Source organism: Cydia amplana, chromosome 13 (genome assembly GCF_948474715.1).
Source record: "Cydia amplana chromosome 13, ilCydAmpl1.1, whole genome shotgun sequence".
Lineage (NCBI taxonomy): Eukaryota > Metazoa > Arthropoda > Insecta > Lepidoptera > Tortricidae > Cydia > Cydia amplana.
The window spans coordinates 17,206,756-17,226,353 of NC_086081.1; the positions used below are offsets into that span (position 1 = coordinate 17,206,756).

Below are 19,598 nucleotides of genomic sequence, written 5' to 3' on the forward strand. Positions count from 1 at the left end.
CCCACGCTAGCCCAATGCGGATTGGGGACTTCACATACACCTTTGAATTTCTTCGCAGATGTATGCAGGTTTCCTCACGATGTTTTCCTTCACCGACAAGCTAGTGGTAAATATCAAATGATATTTCGTACATAAGTTCCGAAAAACTCATTGGTACGAGCCAGGATTTGAACCCGCGACCTCCGGATTCAACCAAACCAACCAAAATTCCACAGAGGATATAATTACTTAAAATGGTGTTATGCTATACTTTTTCTTTTCCTATTGTTTATAATTTTGTTTTCTTTTTTTTTTTGCTTATTATTATTTATAAGTATTCTCTCATACAAAAAAGTACTTATTATGTTTACTTACCTATTCAGTAAAAAACTTAAGCACATATAAAAACCAGTTGTTAATGTGAAGCTAATTCGTAATTTAACACATTGTAATATTCATTTGTAGTAAAAAATAGTCCTGCAAAACGATGTTTAACATACTTCTAATAATAATGTCGGTTTTTTGGTTTTCTAACTGTTAAAAAAGTATTTCTGATTAATTGCAAACTGTAAAATAATACCGACTTGAGATAAGACTTATCCAGTAACAAGACTTATAAACTATTATTACCTACTTTAACTAGAGATGTTATCTTTGTGGTTGTTTTTTGTTTCGAAAATTTCCTTTAACCCGCATAAATGTCAATGTGGTTCAGTGAACGGGACGGTCTGAAAATCAGCGCTGCGCAGGCAATTTGTAATGAAATGACTGACGCGGCGTATGCTGAGCCCGTTCCTTTTGCCGCACAATTATTATTTTTTTAATCCCTTTATGTTTTGTAACCTGTATGCTTTTTGTGTTGCAATAAATGGTTTCTTATTCTTATTATTATTCATATCTTTTGTCCCTTTCTAATTTCCTGGCTTTACGCCCCTCTTCATTAAAGAACAAGTAGGGGAGGTAGTCCTCTAGGTAGGTTGGGCAGTCGGGAGGCCTAATGGTCCCCTACCTCGGATTGAATATGTTAATAACGCTCGTGTATAATTTTCAGTTACTTCCCGGGTTTCTATTGTTCTCTTACGGCCTCGCAGACGGCATCAACTGGGGGATGAGACACGGACACGGCCTCATCACCATCGTGTGCGCCGTGGTGGGGCTCCTGATCCTCGGCGTCACTGTCCTCGGGTACTGCGGGGCCATCAAGGACAATAGGGTCATGCTGTACATAGTTAGTATCATTCTGAACAATGTCTTCTATAAAGAACGTATCCAAGTTAGTCAATCATAGGTATATTAATATTATTCATATAGGTAGGTAAGACGGGCCGGTTAAGCTTGCCTAATTTCAAAATATGTATTAAGTATATTTTTAGAAGTGTGAGTGGGTTTAAATTTTGCATCCATGTTTGCTAGTACTAAACATAAGAAAAACAAAAAATAATACTTACGATGAGCTCTAAAGTGTCGTTCTATGGGACTTGCTAAATGCTAACTATGCAAAGTCACTAAGTAGTAAATTGACATTCAGAGACAATTAATTTTAATATGGCGGTTTGTTTACAGAGTTAGCAAGTTCCATAGAATGACACTTTACCTAATGTTTTAATAATTGAAGTATAGCCAAAGTTCTTTTTTTCAGTACTCTGGTGTGATGGCGCTGGCAGCACTAATATACCTCGTGTCTCTGTTTCTGATCGAGCACGTAGACACAACAGTGACTGCGACACCGATCATTAATGTTGGCGGAGCGGTAAATAACTAGTACAGTCAGCAGCAGAAGTTGCTAAGCGGGCCAGGTGTTCAAAATTATCTTGACGTGACTTTATTGTTACGAGAATAAGAGCGCGTGAAAGTTATTTTGAACACCTTGCCCGCTTAGCAACTTCTGCTGCTGACTGTACCTCGTTTATACTTTTATACACAACTTTGGGAACAAATCAAATTATTTTATTAAAGACGCCTAGTCTTAGTAAAGACGGTACAGTCGCCAGCAAAAATATATGACTGTGGGCAGCCGTGCAAAAATATCTGATGCTCCATTGGAGGCATTAGTATATGACGACACTACCTCGGTAAAAATATGTGATGCTTTGTGGCCGGCAAAAACATCGTTAGTCTGTATCCGCATAAATATCTGATCGGGTGGCTTAAAAATATTTATCGACTCACAAAAATCAAAATTATGTGATTACTCTCATCTGGCATAAATATCTGTCCACTGTGAATGCAAATACATGGGATGGCAGACGAACCGCCTATATATCTGACACGAAATTATGAAATATGTATGTCATCAATCGGCAAAAACGAACCATACCTGGATAGCATAGAGCCTTAAATTGTATGAAGTGATTTGACAATTCACGAAAAGAGTGCAGATTTGTCATTGCATATGTCTGTCTCACGTATTTCATTTGCAATTTTAAATTGTGACATAATTCAGGTAGACTTTTAATAGAAGATGTGTAATAAAACTAATAAACCTCCTTCTTACATAAAAAAGGATGATAAAGAAGTCAACTTGTGGACTGTGACAAGGACAAACAATAATAGCGCTTTCGCTGCTACTCTGAATGATACATAAGACTATCCCGTTCGGTCATTTCCCCCACCCCTCATGCCAGATTAGGGCTTCCAAATACCGGACTTCTCACAATACCGGTATTAATACCGAAACTGTCTTCATCAATACCGGGATCCCGGGATCCCGGTATTGGATATGAATCGCTTAAAAATATATAGTTTTATTAAAAAGGGGAATTAGAAAGGCTCACTGGAATACCAGATATGTCCTAAAAGCTATTACGACAATAAACAATCAATGCCGCCATCTGCAATAATTTTATTTCACACTCCAGGTTGGCAATAATTCTATCCAATTTGTTGACTTCACCTCACCAGTCACATTTGTAGTCCAACTTAACCAACCAGACAACATTTTTTCAAATTTCCGTCAAAATTGGTTTGCCATTATTACAATTATCCTTGCTCTTTCGTTTTATTTCTTGATAAAATTATAAGAACTAATTATGTTAATGTTAATGTCACCAGGGCCGGATTAAGCATGTCGGGGCCCCTAGGCAGTGCAATGCTCGGGGCCCCCTTACAGTTAATTCTGCATACATAAGTTCAGTTGTTCAGTACAGGGAAGTAAATTTGCGGTTTTAATTTCAACCTTCAGGTGTCGGTTGAGCCGATCCGAACATGCCGAACGATGTCTTTTTCGCTCTTGCGTGGACATAAAGGTTTTTTATATTAATTTTTGCTGATTCCTCCTTGCGTCCAGTGTGAGGAGAGCTCTTTTTTTCTCAATAAGTAGTTAAATATTTTGCGAGGCTGAACAGCGATTGTCCGACCATACGAGCCATATAATTAAAATTAACCTAATAATATAAATATTTTACATGTGTTTAAATGATTATTCACCTGTCGAATCCCACGATATGACGTCACCATAAGCGTTCTGGCTCATATATGAGCCGTGGGAGCTGACAGATTAATCAGTCAAAGTAGCATGTAAGTACAGGGTAAATCGGAAAAGCAATAAAAATCGCGAGCGTAGCGAGCGCGAAATTTTTTGGGAAAAAATTGTGAAAGCGTGTTAAAAAAGCCTAAAAATCCGAAGTTACCCAGTGAGGCGAGCTTTCATGCGAGATCAAAGCCGTGCTTCAGGGTAAGCTCAGCTAGATCACAGACGCCAACCAATGTCCATTGTATTAAAAAATAAATTAATTAAAAATTAAAAAACACGACTGCAGTTTAAAAGCGAACTGAAAAGCTAAAAATAATTTTTAGTTATGTTAGTTACTCAACTTAATGAATGTAAAATATAATATATAAGTGTTCTGTCAGGGTCGTAAACAGCAAACGGAAAAGCTTAGGCTCATTTAGGATCGTGACTGTACCTGTATATTTTATTTCGATGCAGTCGGGGACCTTGATATATTGAATTTTTCCCATTCACAGGTCCCCGACTGCATCGAAATAAAATATACAGGTACAGTCACGATCCTGAATGAGCCTCAGCTTTTTCGTTTGCTGTTTACGACCCTGACAGAACACTTATATATTATATTTTACATTCATTAAGTTGAGTAACTAACATAACTAAAAATTATTTTTAGCTTTTCAGTTCGCTTTTAAACTGCAGTCGTGTTTTTTAATTTTTAATTAATTTATTTTATTTTATACATTTTAGTGACCATACAAAATAATCACATTTTTTATATGATTTAAGGCACTTAAGTTGCTTCAAGGAGCTTTCATCATGTTGATATTTGATATTTTAGCATAAAACGTGCTTAAAAACCTAAATAGGCTGGACCCAATAACCAGACGTATTGAAAAGTGCTATGGCTTAATATCTCTGCAACTACATAATTATTTCCCATTAGTTGGCTTTCGGCCTTCGCAATTAAGATACTTAGGGAAGCTGCAGAAAGCATGCACCTATCTTACGTTCCGGGCCTTCGGCCTTACGCGAAGCTCGGCCTTCGGCCTTTGCAATTAAGAATCTTGGGGAAGCTACAGAAAGCGCGCACCTTTCTTACGCTCTGGGCCTTCGGCCCTACGCGAAGGTCGGCCTTCGGCCTTCGCAATTAAGAAACTTGGAAAAGCTGCAGAAAGCGTGCACCTTCCTTACGCTCCGGGCCTTCGGCCCTGCGCGAAGCTCGCCCTTCGGCCTTCGCAATTAAGATACTTCGAGCTGCAGAAAGCGTGCACCTTTCTTAAGCTCCGGGCCTTCGGCCCTACGCGAAGCTCGGCCTTCGGCCTTCGCAATTGAGATTCTTGGGGAAGCTACAGAAAGCGTGCACCTTTTTTACGCTCTGGGCCTTCGGCCCTACGCGAAGGTCGGCCTTCGGCCTTCGCAATTAAGAAACTTGGAAAAGCTGCAGAAAGCGTGCACCTTTCTCAAATAATTTGTACATTTCGATCACATCTTAGATTAATTCTTCTAATTCTATAAAAATTGGTATGCTGGTAAAGTACATGAAGCTGAACAATTTCCACCATATTTCCCAAAATGTCCAAGAAAGTTTGTATGAAACATTCCTTTTTGTTACCAAATGTGTAAGGAAATCTGGTAACAAAAAAGGATGTTTCATTCAAGGAAATATGGTGGAAATTGTTCAGCTTCATGTACTTTACCAGCATACCAATTTTTATAGAAATCTAAGATGTGATCGAAATGTACAATTTTTTTGAGAAATGCTCACCTAGTCAATCGTTCAAACCGTTGCTTTCGTATTTGACACTTTCGCAATTGAAAATAACGTAAGCGCCACGTATGACGTTGTCGTATATAGCTGCAAACAGAAATGTCATTAGCGCGATGTAGAACATTTCGTATTTTCTCTCCAACGATACAATTAAACATATAACTTATATATATTCGTATGATCGCCTTAAAAAATCCTTTCTTCTAATACCCATTCAATAGATTTAGACAATTCGTTTATCTTTGCGTTATACTTACATTTTGTAAAATCTTGTCCTACCAAATGAATAGTTTAAACCATATTTTGTGTACAGTTTTAGAATCGTCTTTCAAAATCCTTTATTTTAATACCCAACTCGATAGGTTTATAAGTTTTATTTTTGTTTCGGTTGCACAATTTGCAGTGCATAATCCGCCATATTGGTTTTGTGATGACGTCACATAGCCTATGTTACTCGGGATGACGTAAGGATCCCAATGACATCTCAAACACCTAAATCGGTTCAGGCACTTAGCTGTTACGGTGTAACAAAGAAACTTACATACTCACATACAAACATGAACCCTGAAAACAATACACTCTTTTTTTGGGGCAGTCGTGTAAAAAGCGAGACCGCAGGCCAAGCTTGGCGCAGCGAGGCCAAAGGTTAAGCTGAAGAAGAGATTTGGTAGACGAACCAAAAATTGAGGTAAAAAGTGAGGCTTAAGGTCGAGCTCAGCAATCTCCACATTACTGAACAAGCCCGAAGCGTACTTATAACCAGCGAGGTAAGCTTTCATGCGAAGCAAAAGGCCAAGCTTCTGAAATCAATGTTTATATTTGTTAAAAAGCGACGCCGAAGGTCGAGCTGTAAGAAAGCAGCGCTCTGATACGAACCAATCGTCAAATGTTACTCAACAATAATATATGTGTCATACAAGAGTTACTCGGAGGGCCGAAGTTTCATTAATGAGGTTTTAGGCCCTCGGAAGCTTGAAATTCGAGCTCGATTTACAGACTTTAAAAGCGATAAAATAACATAATTTACATAATCATTTGATGATTGTGTGTCTGAGAAACTTATATTGGACATTAGGTATAAGTAGGTACCATAAAAAATTTATGGTACCTATTTTATTTATGAATTTTGGCCATATGAAACTTTTTTTTTTGGCGCGCGCGGGGCCGCCGGGGCCCCTAGCAGAGGCGGGGCCCCCTAGCCGAGGCGGGGCCCATAGGCAGTTGCCTACTCTGCCTTAGGGTTAATCCGGCCCTGAATGTCACTATCATCATATTCATCACTCACATAACTTCAGGATTCATCCACCACCAACCACCAAACATTTATCTGACGCATTAGGCAACGATCTTGTTTCAGTAATAAAATGCGGGCTAGAGACCAGTTAGAGTTAGACCAAGTAAAGTCTGCAACGATTTTGATAGCATACGCAGTACGCAGTGCACGTATTATTTGTACGTCATAATTTCATAGAAGTTTGACGTTTAATATAACACTTGCACTGCGCGTGCAATCAAAATTGTTGCAGACTTTTCTTGGTCTAACTCTAGATGCGTCTGACCTTTAGTAAGCTTTTTGATACAGCCGGATATAATGGATTTAAAGGGTTTATACTGCGCATTTCCCTCATTTTTTAAAATACCGGGATCCCGGTATTGCCTTTAAAAATACCGGTATTGAAAAATGCGTTTAAAAAGACGGGATCCCGGGATCCCGAAATACCGGGATCCCGGTATTGGAAGCCCTATGCCAGATCCAGTTATATACTAGATTCATATATACTTGTTTTCCATCCGTCAAATCGATGATAGAATATAATGTGAGACAGACATATACAATGACAAGTCTGCACTCTTTTCGTGAATTATCAAATCACTTCATACAATTTACGGCTCTATACCAAACATGTATGGTTCGTTTTTGAAGGTCGATAACATATTTGTGATTTTCCAACGTGTCAGATATTATAATAGGCGGTCCGTCGTCCATCCGATGTATTTGATTTCACAGTGGAGACTTGGAGAGATATTTATGCCAGATGAGACTGATGAGAGTAATCAGATAATTTTGTTTTTTATGAGTAATCAAATATTTTTAAGCGACCCGATCCGATATTTATGCGGATACAGACTAACGATATTTTTGCCGGCCACAAAGCATCACATATTTTTACCGAGGTAGTTTCGTCATATACTTATGCCTCCAATGGAGCATCAGATATTTTTTCAGGGCTGCCCACAGTCATATATTTATGCTGGTGAGTGTACCTATATAGTAGAGAAATTGGGACCGGTTCCGCCGTGGCGGATATTCTGTGCCTAGGGGTTCAAGACGTTAGCCCGGATTGCTAAAGACGCCGCGCCGGTTCGAATCCGGCCTTCACCACTGGAGGGTTTCGTCACTTTTTCTTTAAGACGAAACAGGAGCTGAGATTTAAATATTTTAGGTAAATATACCCGTCTCGTTAACGGAAGCGGCTCGTAAAACTAGTGCGATAAGGACAAGGCGAAAAATCCTGCGTAAAAATCTCAAAAATCGAGGTTTCGTACTCGACTGTTTCCTCCTTCAAAACTTAACCAATCGTAACCAAATTTGGAAATCTAAATGATTATGAAATTATCTGTGTCGGACCGTTTTGCTTTTTTGGCTAATTGATATCAGTTTTGAATACCACGCCTCTCATTGCGGCATAGTCAATTAGGCCATTTTAGCCATTTTTGAAGGGCTCTAGCGCCTTAAAAAACTAAAATATCAAAAAAAGCAAAACGGTCCGATACAGATATTGACAATATTAATCTGTGTTGAAAAAATCATTGCTCTAGCTTCAAAACCCACGGAGGAAACAGTCGAGTACGTTTGTATGGAGAAATGACCACTCCTGTTGGCTCTTAATATATGACATCTATTTCAGTTTATAGTACCTCGTTTATTAACTTTAGAAAGTATTTGTCGTCACACTCGTAAAGGCTCTCTTTATTCATCAGAGAGTGATCAGAAAGTTGCATTTTATCTATAACAGTGGTGAAGTAATTTGAGGCAAATTACGTATTTTGGAATCTTTCGCTTGCCCGTGTAACAATTTAGACTTTTTAGTCTGATAATAAAGACATCTAAGCCACACGACTCCGCTGGCTCACTGCGTTCGAGCGCCAAACTACTTTGACAGAAATGGGTGCCTTTCATCTACTATATATGTATTTAATACGTAGGTAGGAAGTGATATAGGTAGCTATATCACTTGTGGGACACTATGTAATGTCAACTCTATCCATTTCATAGAAAAAAATTCTGTTTCAGCTAATGGCATTGGCACTGGCGGTTACCTTGGCGGGCCTGACACGCACGGGGATCGACCAAGGCTGCGTGCTGAGCCCGCCGCCGAACGCATACACACCTAACATTTAATCTAGCTGTTTCTATGCTATGAGGCTATGTCGTTTTATTTCTTACGTCGTATGTGTAATTTGCAATGTGCCTAAGTAGGTACCTACTTGTTGTAATCGAATCCAAATCACAAGGTATAATCCAACGATTATTATCACAAAAATATTATTTTGATCTTTATTCTGCTGGCTACGGACCAACTACTTTAATATTTCATTCCGTTATTCTTTAGATAGAAAATGGATGTACCTAAATTCTTAAGCACCTACTATAACTATCAAGAGTATCAAGATTTTTTATAATAATTATGTTTAAGTACTAAGTACCTTTTATAAAGTTGCATTTCTCAAAAACCTTATTGTGTTTTTCTTTATTATGATTTATTATGATACGTGTTATGATTATTATTAACTAGCGACCCGCCCCGGCTTCGCACGGGTTAACAAAATACATAAACCTTCCTCTTGAATCCCTATCTATTGAAAAAAAACATCAAAATCCGTTGCGTAGTTTTAAAGGTCTAAGTATACATAGGGACAGACAGACAGCGGGAAGCGACTTTGTTTTATACTATATGTGACTATGTTGTTGTGATATATATAGCTTTAAAAAATTTGAATAGGTATAGGGCTTGGCCAATGGCAGAATTTGGTATTTTATAAAGCTGTGTGTTACCTGGGCGTTTTCTAAAATAAATATTGAAAACCTGATTCTTTCTAATCTGGACGTTCTTGGGCTCATTCTACTCAGAATCGACAGCATTCTTCATCCCGCCATTAAAAAAATATGTCCCAAAATGTCCATTCCATTACGTCATGTTTTAGTATGAAGAAAATTTTCACTTGGATGTGTGTGACGTAGTGGAACGTACAATTTTCATAAAAATTTTTGGACATTTTTTTTAATCATCAGAACTGAATATGCTAGTGATTCTGAGTTGAAAGAACCCAAAAACACCAGGATCTGTGAGAATCAGGATTTCGATATTTATTTTAGAAAAGGCCCACCTACACAACATTTTTCTTAGTAGGTATTTGGTTCTGAGTAGAAATATTTAACATAAAAAAACAACGGGTTGCCGCCAGAAGTGAAAACTCAATTACTATTGCATTGCAAAATCTCTGCAGCACTCTATATAATTGAGGTTAACGCCATCTAGCGTTATTTCGTCGCATTACTTGAAATCCCTAAGCACATCACTGTTAGTACTCGAGTTATATTAATACCAGTTAGAGCGAAACTCACTAGATGGCATTTAAATCAATAAAGAAAAACTTAATGACATTGTAAGTTTTTCGATCAGGTCACGTGTCCGTCTTACGGTCACGTGATCTGTCGCGAGTTTAACATTTTTTCCCCACCTCAAAAAGTGCACAGCGCCACTAAAGAAGTTTTCACTTCAAAAATCCAATAAAAAACGTGTACCTATATGAAAGTGAAAGGCATTAAAATAAAATACGAGAGAATGCGGACCCTAGCAGGCTTCCATGAGCCTTGACAAAAAGCCGGGACAACGCTGGGAAGATGATGATTTAAGATTGCTTGGCTGCTTTAGTTATACAAATAAAAGAACCAGTTGTAAATTTCAGTAGTGTGTGGGTTATCAGTTGAAATAGTCGTCGGTGGCGTGAACATCGCGTGTGTCTCACATATAAAAAATATATATATTATAATTATAATTTTGATCGATCTAGTCCCACTGTAGCTCAATAATAAGGCTTAATAAAACTAATAACAGCACCATGGGCTCAGTCGGGGTTCAAAATGATATTAAAATATTATTTTATATTGTGAACTCAATTATTGGGGTAAGTAACATTTTTTTGACGTGTTGTGTTGTACACTGTCATGGATAGTAGTTTATGCAACAGTGATATAATAAGGGTTCTTAAAATTCAAGGGTCGAAGTTACAAAACGAGACGTAGTCGAGTTTTGTAAAAAAAGACCCGAGAATTTTAAGAACCAATTATGAGCTGTTGCATACATTACTTTTTCTATGACAGCTGCAGCAAAAAAAAAAAAAAAAAGTTATTAAAAAAAAAGAGTTATTATTAAAAAAAAAGAGTTATTATTTAAAAAAAATTGAGTTATTATTTAAAAAAAAGAGTTATTATTGTAAATGAAAACATACCTCTTTCAATCAAGATGATCGGAACTTGTATCTTTAAAAAAAATAAAGCAGTTGTATTATACTCATAAGATGACTGCTAGCAGTCATCTTATGAGCCTATAGACAAATCATTCAAATGACATTGCTTTAGATATCACTGTCAGTCATTTAATTGACACATTTAAGTGCTGGAGTAGAAAAAGTTAATTTAATCACGTTCAGGAGAGCCGACGTTTTTTTATGGACGTGTTGAAGTTACAGAGTGTGCTCAATGCTGTTAAATAATATTAGATTGTGTAACAAGGACGCAAAATTATATATTTACGGCATGGGCGTATATTGAGTACCTGAGCGTAGTGAGGGATTCAAGTGTTAGCGCACAAAGTGGAAATAATTTTGCTACCACGTGTTTGGTTCTTTCTTAAATCTCCTATTGATTAACGTTTTAATGCCTGCCTGTGAAGCCGATGGTCCTGGGTTCGAATCCCGTTAAGGGCATTTATTCGTGTGATGAACACAAGTATTTTGTTCCTGAGCCATGGGTGTTTTCTATGTATAAGTTGTATTTTTTCTATATAAGTATGTATATCGTCACCTAGCACCCATAGTACAAGCTTTGCTTAGTTTGGGGCTAGGTTGATCTGTGGAAGATGTCCCCTGATATTTATTTATTTTATTTATTTAATGGTACTTATTCCCAGTTAGTCCCCGGATTTCTCACATTCTCTTACGGCGTGGCGTTTGGGGTCTACTTCGGGATGCAGTTCGGGCAGTTCCCCTTAGTTCTCATAGTGACTGGCATCGTAGTGCTTGGTGCCACCGCGCTCGGTTACTTCGGGGCCATCAAGGAACACAAGATAACGCTTTACATTGTAAGTATCAAAATTAATGGACAATTCACGTGAGAGTCAGCTGTTTTCATACAAAATCTAGCACAGCGTAACTTTGTTATGCCTACAAGGGGGAACAACTTTATAATAGTTCCAACCACGTGCCAACGATCCTCAAAATAAATCACGAAAAAAAACCGCTGTTTTTTTTTGCTGTTTCGGGATTGATCCCTTGGCAAAACTAGTTAAAAAGCATGACCTACATACCTACTCGTATGTAGCCTCAACCCCCAGATTATGGTCGCTCAAATCACTCTGTAAAATATTCGTTTCAAGATTACATATTTAGTATTTAAGATGATATTTCAGTAAGGTACTTTTAATGATGGGTATGTAATTGTTTACGCAGGGATTTAGATACCCTAATATTCTGCAGCGGTAATTAAATCTGCGGAACGGAACTACTTGAAATCTCATATATTGTTTGTCTTATTTTACTGCAGTATGCTTAGTGTATCATTCATAATAGGTACAATATTTGTAGAGAGACTACGTATAAAAGTTTCTACATTATGGAACTGGGAAATCCAATGAATAAGGCTAATGTTGGTTTGGTAGAGATAAAATCACGTGAATTTTTTAATTTGTACTTTATTGACCGAGCAGAGCGGAGGTTTCCCTTTCAGCTTAAACAATTCTAACGTGTGTCCGGTGTACATCGCATTTCTCCGTCGATTGTGGTGAAATTTTGGAAGATTTATTTTGATTATTCAGTTTTTTGTTTTTTTTTTTCCTAAATGGTGGCCATGGGGGTTACTGACGAGGTTTACAGCTCACTGTCACTAGTATTTAGTTTATTGTGTGTTCATAATTTGTGTTCCAGTACTCCGGTCTACTGGCACTGGCAGCGGTGGAGACCTCGTGACGTACGTGGTGATGGAGCCTACGAACCCCAGACGGGACCCTACACTGCTGGCTACGCCGCTCGTGCATCTTGGCCTATCGGTAAATATCTCCTTTTAACCTGTGTTCCAGTACTCCGGTCTACTGGCACTGGCAGTGGTGGAGACCTCGTGATGTACGTGGTGATGGAGAAAATTGTAATATCGCATACAGACGTATAGGTACCTATATGTGGTAATAATTGGTTGGTACAAAAAAAACTTAACTTAATTAGGCAGATAGAGTCTGTGCGGAAAGAAAAGAGTTGTAGAATGTACTGGATCCCAGCATACATTTCACGACTCTTCTCTTTCCGCACAGACTCTACGTAACGTAGGTACTTCTTTGTAGGCGTGAAAATGGACATCAAACTTTTCTATAAGTATTTATTCTAGTACCTACGTTAAATAAAATCACTTTTTGTTACAGTTACTGGCACTAGGACTGGCTGTTACCCTCGCGAGACAAGCTCGCAAAAACGTCAACTTCGAGTAAAGCTGCGGAATGCAGAACTCCCCGCGGTCGTGTGGATACACTCTACTGGCAGGGTGTCTAGAAATAAATAATATAAGACGTAATTAGAAAGACAGAGAAAAATGCCCGCAATTGACGACCTTCGATTTTCGCGGTTATTACCCTGTAACAGGCGTGTCTCACTCCGCGATTCTGTGCCTGTACCCAGTGCGCAGATCCGCATCCAACCTAGGTAGGTTGGCGGATAGATAAGTCAACCTACAACCATATCTTAGGTAATAAAATAAATTCGCGATAGACCCGACTGTAAATATGTTTTAATATGTAAGTATTCAAACAGTAAGCTACATCATTAACACTGTAACTAACTGAACTGTTTATCATTTCCTGATTATAAATATCTTATCCTCCCGACGACTGGATGTACGTAAAATATGTCAAATTGACAAAAACTTTTGTCAATAAACATTTGTAATAAATATAACTTATTTACTTACATATAAAATAAAAAAATAAAAAATAAAATAAATTTATTTCAGACAATTAAACAGTCCATATTTTTACATTTTTAAATTAAATAAAATTAAAATTAAATTAAATTAAATTAAATTAAAATTAAAATTACAATTAAATTAAAGATTAAAATTTAAAATTTAACAAACAACATAATTAAAATATACCTCACTTTATATTATTATTTACATGTATTAGCATGCAGTGGTTCATGTAAGGGCAATCAAACCTGCTGGAGATCATGCTCAAGATGATATAGGTATCTTAATGATTTCGTTCCTTTCAACATTTAGTACTAAAATTTAACGAAATATCCAAGAACCAATACGACGAGCACTCCGTAAACCACCCACTTGCAGAAGCCGTGTCCCGAGGAGGGTATCGAAGTCTCTAAGGAAGGAAGTTGCTTCGCCAGATACATCGCTGACGCCATTGCAACTAGCTGCAAAAAAAAATAAGCTTGTTTACGTTCAAGCTAGCGTTTATCGTTTATGTCAGTGCCAAACTGGTGGTAGCCACATAGTAGGTAGCCTTACCACGATTGCCTTAGCAGTGTCAATCTGACATATTCGCTGACGTCTGCGTAACTTACTTTCTATGCGTCTCGCATGCACAAATAAGCAAGTATCTACGAGCGAGATGCATAGAAAGATAAGAAAGTAAGTTACGCACACGCTAGCGAATATGTCAGTGGCAAAAGTGGTAGCCGTAAAAGAGGCCAATTAATTTAAACCCACATTTTGACATAAAAATGATATCAAAATTATTTCATTTCGTTCTCATTCGCCCATACGTCTCGCTCATGCTCGGACAAGTCCGAGTGAATGATAATTAACTAACTTCATTGATGTCAGTGCACGTTCAAAATTGCCTATGTGTATATAACCTCTTGATATCGGACTCACCGCGACGCCAGTGTGAAAGATACAAAAGTAGACGTGGACCACCTGGTCGACATAGGCGGGAGGTAGTACAACAAATATGGGTGCAGCCACGACCAGCGTCTCCGCCGCCGCCACCAGCCCCATCAGCACTGCATACTGTAACAACGAATTAGAAATGATAATCTGACCTCCAGCGATGGGCAGCCGCCAGGCGCCCGAATTAAGTAGGCATTTCTTCCTAATAGAGGGTTAAGTTGCCGTGTAGAGTCGGACCACGTAAACTCTGCATGGCATTTGCAATGACCAATTGGTTGCAGTGTAGAGTCGGACCACGTTAACTCTGCATGGCATTTGCAATGACCTCAATGTCATCAAGTTATCATTTATGTGAAATTTCTATGAAAATATGACATTTATAACGACACGATGTCACTTTGTTCTGTTCAAGTCAGTACAAAGATAGCTTAGTCGGACTATAAAAAAAAAATCCCCGGTATAGAGTAAAGGCCGGATTCCATCTGCTGGCACTGTCCCGGCACAAGCATTTATATGGTTACTATTTAGCGACCCGCACGGGTTAACAAATTATACATAAACCTTCCTCTTGAATCACTATATCTATTAAAAAACCGCATCAAAATCCGTTGCGTATTAGTTCTAAAGATCTAAGCATACATAGGGACAGACAGACAGCGGGAAGCGACTTTGTTTTATACTGCGTAGTGTTATAGTATGATTTTAATTAAGTTGATATATTAAGTAAAATACTCACAGCAGTCACCATCTTCTTGTTCTCTTTAAAAGCAGCGTAGACACCCAACGCGCTGAGACCAAACATGGGCACCCCCACCGCCATGCCGTACAGCAACGGGGGCAAACAGCCCTCGGTGAGGAACCAGCCTGTGCCCACGGTTACTGGGAATAGACCGCCTACCAGCTGCAAATAAATATGTTGTTACTTTAGGACGACCGCTTTTACTTATGTGTAAAAATATAATCATAGAATATTTTTGTCAATTCGAGACATCGAAGCTTCGTCAACACATACATTTTAGATATAGGATATAAGTCGAATTTCAGATTCAGTGCATAGAAAATCTATCTATCCACCACATTTTGTATGTTATTTAATTTTGTTTTGTATTCATGTTACCTGTCGTGATTGTTTCACCGGATGGTCTCATCGGAAGATCAGCGCTGGAAGTCGCCAGCAACATGCTGAGGTGAGACCATTTCGTGGCACTTTATCCTTTTATGTTTCTCTGTTATGTATAATTTTTTATTTTGTGTTTGTGCTCATGAATAAAATTATTTCCATTCTATTCTATTCTACATTTTGTCGAAATCCGACGAAATCAAAATTGGCCCACTAATTCCAGGCACGACCATGAGTACTTACCGCATTAAATGTGTTTGCAATTAGAAATGATGTTTTAATATCATTTTTAATCGTGCCTTTAACACTGTCTTCGCCCATGTTTAGTATATTACACGCATTCACTGTTACCCGGACTGTTTCTAAATGATAGCTGCGCAAAATTTTGGGAAGTTTACCCAATTTTAATAAAACATAATAAGGTGTACAAGCACCAGTGACAGCGATACGAGGAAGAGCTAGCATTCGCTCGCTCGAGTAACAATTTAACTATCGTTGACTCTACTTTCCTTTCAACAGGCAACTAATACTCATCGGGACAATTATAAAAAACCCAAACAATTAAATAGGAAGGCTGGCTCGGCTGCCAATTTGTGCGAGCTCCTCAAGCTGCGTAAGTATGCACCCATAAAATAGTGGTTGCATATTTGAGCCGTTTGGGGTTGAGACAATGGGGCCTTGGGGGGAAAGCGCCCACAGGGTTTTCAACGAATGTAGCCGCATGTTGGTGGAATTGACGCGTGACCAGAGAGGGCTGGGTCATATCTAGCACAGCGGTCAGCATTGCCATACAACGTGGCAATGCTGCCTGCCTTCTGGGCACGCTGCTAATATACGGCGATTTGGGGCAGATTTTCTATTTTGACTTTAGTTTGTAATTTTTATTATTATTTATTGTATTAAATAATATATTAAAATATCAAGATATTAAGCAACATTAAATAGGTTGCATCGTTTTATCACGGAGTTCCTACGGCCACCTTCTGTGTCAATCATCAGATTAGCTCGATTGTAACATAATATTGCATTGTCACCCAACTTAAGTACCTACATAAAGTTTCAGCTCAATCGAATAATGGGAAGTAGGTCCAATTTAGCTTGCAAAATTTGACCCGGACATGTAGCTACATACAAAAATACCGTAGGCTACCGCTACGCTCCGCCTACGCCTGCTCGCAGTGGTCAGCCGCCGAAGCGTACCTACCTATTGCAATAATTTGTGCTAATTCATCGCATTATTGCAATGACCTCTGATATCAAAAGGATGCAATTAACTAATTAGTCATTTCATTTATTATTATAGGTGTTGTTATATGTATATTTATATATTTTTTTGCAAGTAACTTTTATTTAAAAACAAATTCCCATGTATAAACGCCTACCATTTTCATTCGCATGTACCTAACATATATATAGGTATATAATGTTTGTATGTGTATATGTGTGTGTCTGTGTGTGTGTGTGTGTGTGTGTGTGTGTGCGTGCGTGTGTGTGTGTGTGTGTGTGTGTGTGTGTGTGTGTGTGTTTATTACATACATACCTATATGTTAAAGAAGCTTAGTTTTGATAATCTACTTCGATATGGTGTCCAGACAATGCTACCTTATTCGAGCTTACATCTGACGAATGAAAGTGGAGTTTTTCATAAATTCTTTTCCAGTTCTGAGGACATAGCCCAGCGCTCTCGATGCCGCGTCAATCATGTTGTAACCAAATATTATCCAAATCGAAAATTAAACAACAAAATAAAAATTGGCCTCTAGAGGATGACTCACGCTAGACCGGGCCGGGACCGGGTTTTCTATGGAAAGCACCACGTCATAGAAAATGACGTGTCGGACGCATTCGGCCCAGGCCTGGCCCGGTGTAGCGTGTCATCCTCTAACGAGTGGGTCTACCGCGAATATCGACAGTCGAAAAATCGACCGAAAGAGAGACAATACTTAGATGAAGAAAATAGAAATAAACGAAGCGGTATACTTACGCGGTAGGCCCTCTGTTTTGTGCACATTAATGTAGTTTAGATTTATTTATTATTTTTTATTTATTTTATAATCAACTATACAATACCACTTTACAGAGTAATCCAATATAAAATAAATAAAATAAAAATAAAAAAGCCTTTATTATTCCAAAGTCTTACATAACATGCATTACTACTATTTTTACTTTCATTACATTATAATTATTTCTTGCTAACTAGCATGCATTTAAAAATAGTTTTAAATTGATAGTGTTCTAGAATATTATTATTATATTTTTTTAATAACTTATTATTTTTATTTATGTTCGCGTAGTTATATTATTATTCCATTGTTTAGAAATTAATCCAATACGTGATATGTATTACATAAAGACAAAAAATTAACACACTTAAAAATATTACAGTGAAAAACAGACTATAACTAAATATTTGGCAGATAACATAATTGCCGGCTTGTTATCTTTGTGAATTCACTCAGAGTGCAGTTAAATATATCTATTTTAGCGGAGACTTCGTTCAATATTACTATTGCCCTGACAATGGGCGCTTTGGCAAGTAAATTAGTGCGCGCAGTCGGGCGCTCCAACAGGCGTGGCGCACGCCGTCGAGGCCCTCGAGGCACCAATAGTCCCAGCGAACCCAGTACTTCCGGGTTGTGTATTATCCCCCTTAATACTTTAAAAACATATGTGGCCAGTGCTAAATTTCTTCTCACCTCTAACTTGATTATTATTATTAATTATTATTCCTTTATTTATCTTTCCTCTTACGTTAGGTTATTTATAATATGAATATAAAAGTAAAATATAAAAACACTTACAAAACAATAAAAAATACATATAAACACATTATAAAAAACCTAACCTAACGCCGGCAGCGGGGCAGGGCCCAAGCCCTTATTAATTATTTATTATTATTTATTCTGGTTTACATTCGATTTATAATTAAATAAATGCTATAGCGTCTATTAGCCTTCCATATGAATGCGCTCATAGCCTCATAGCTCATAGCTCATAGCCTACTCAATATCAAGATTAAAGATAAGATCAAAAATAAGAACATTCGGGAAAGAACGAAAGTAATTGATGCATTACAGTATGTCAAGAAAATGAAGTGGAGATGGGCAGGACACATTGCACGCTACGATAGCTCGTAATGTCATCGCTAAAGATTTAAACGCCTGTGGGTCGAGAGAAACCGATGTCCAGTATAGAGCGAAGTGGAAGGAGAAAAGTAGGAAAGCGGACTCCGTCACAGTATACGGGACAAACACTAGGAGGATGATGATTTAACTAAAACAAAAGGAATTAATCTTCAAAATATAGTCCTTCTGATACATAAACGCAAACGTTTTTTAAAATTATCAATAAATAGCGACCCGCCGCGGCTTTGCACGCCGGATTAACAAATTATACATTAACCTTTCTCTTGAATCACTCTATCTATTAAAAAAAATCGCATCAAAATAAAATCCGTTGCGTAGTTTAAAGTTTAAAAATCTAAGCATACATAGGGACAGACAGACAGCGGGAGGCGACTTTGTTTTAAAATACTACCTATGCCGCCTCGCATATTAGCCGCACAATGCGGTCTGCAGGAGCGGCTGCTGAGCACGCGGCGTCCCTTAAAAAGATAAATACTCGGCGCTGAGCGGGTATCTATTCGTTCCCCTCGCCGTGGAGACTTCAGGTTGCTGGTGCGCGGAGGGTAAGACCTTCCTTCGCGAGCTGGGTCGTCGCCTGAGTGAAAGAGGCCTTGACCCCCGCTCCGGGTTCTTCCTGATGCAAAGGCTGTCCATCGCAATACAACGCGGCAACGCAGCGAGCGTGATGGGCACCTTTGCGTCAGGGACAGCCCGGGACGGGTTTTAGTAAGTATTTATTTTTTAAATTTTTAGTTTGTATTTATATTTAAGTTTTTGCAATAAATATAATTTTTTATTAACAGAATAAATTGAATTTTTTGACCTATGTAGTGATATGCCGCAGTCAAAAAAATTAAGTACACCATATTTTTGGGCTACCCTGTGTTTAGCTTACACCCTTACTTTCATTTGTTATCTTTTTAGCCTCAATTAGGTACAATATTAATCGTTTATCTTATTCTGTTATTTTGACTTTATGT

At 38.1% G+C, this 19,598-nt stretch overlaps 2 protein-coding genes and 1 long non-coding RNA gene across 3 annotated transcripts; 2 read left to right on the forward strand and 1 right to left on the reverse strand.

Moving 5' to 3' along the window:
• Nucleotides 1-1,000: 1,000 nt before the first annotated feature.
• On the forward strand, nt 1,001-8,601 carry LOC134653736 (uncharacterized). The gene is made up of 3 exons (XM_063509131.1): nt 1,001-1,207; nt 1,619-1,729; nt 8,494-8,601. Exons 1-3 carry the CDS (start codon nt 1,001-1,003, stop codon nt 8,599-8,601), a joined length of 426 nt encoding a protein of 141 aa, XP_063365201.1.
• A 1,691-nt stretch (nt 8,602-10,292) lies between these two features.
• Nucleotides 10,293-12,957, forward strand: LOC134653304 (uncharacterized). The gene is made up of 4 exons (XR_010097245.1): nt 10,293-10,388; nt 11,393-11,563; nt 12,405-12,526; nt 12,893-12,957. It is a non-coding gene; the product is annotated as an uncharacterized LOC134653304 (long non-coding RNA).
• A 788-nt stretch (nt 12,958-13,745) lies between these two features.
• LOC134653737 (uncharacterized) lies at nt 13,746-15,811 on the reverse strand. The gene is made up of 4 exons (XM_063509132.1): nt 15,734-15,811; nt 15,107-15,271; nt 14,356-14,490; nt 13,746-13,892 (listed from the first exon to the last, which is right to left on the reverse strand). Exons 1-4 carry the CDS (start codon nt 15,809-15,811, stop codon nt 13,746-13,748), a joined length of 525 nt encoding a protein of 174 aa, XP_063365202.1.
• Nucleotides 15,812-19,598: the final 3,787 nt, after the last annotated feature.

Coding starts and splice junctions, on each gene's coding strand:
- LOC134653736 (XM_063509131.1), top strand. CDS start 1,001: ATGTTAATAACGCTCGTGTATAATTTTCAGTTACTTCCCGGGTTTCTA. Junction 1,208..1,618: donor ATAGGGTCATGCTGTACATA/GTTAGTATCATT, acceptor TCTTTTTTTCAG/TACTCTGGTGTGATGGCGCT. Junction 1,730..8,493: donor TCATTAATGTTGGCGGAGCG/GTAAATAACTAG, acceptor ATTCTGTTTCAG/CTAATGGCATTGGCACTGGC.
- LOC134653737 (XM_063509132.1), bottom strand. CDS start 15,811: ATGGGCGAAGACAGTGTTAAAGGCACGATTAAAAATGATATTAAAACA. Junction 14,491..15,106: donor ACAAGAAGATGGTGACTGCT/GTGAGTATTTTA, acceptor TCGTTGTTACAG/TATGCAGTGCTGATGGGGCT. Junction 13,893..14,355: donor TCTTTCACACTGGCGTCGCG/GTGAGTCCGATA, acceptor TTTTTTTTGCAG/CTAGTTGCAATGGCGTCAGC.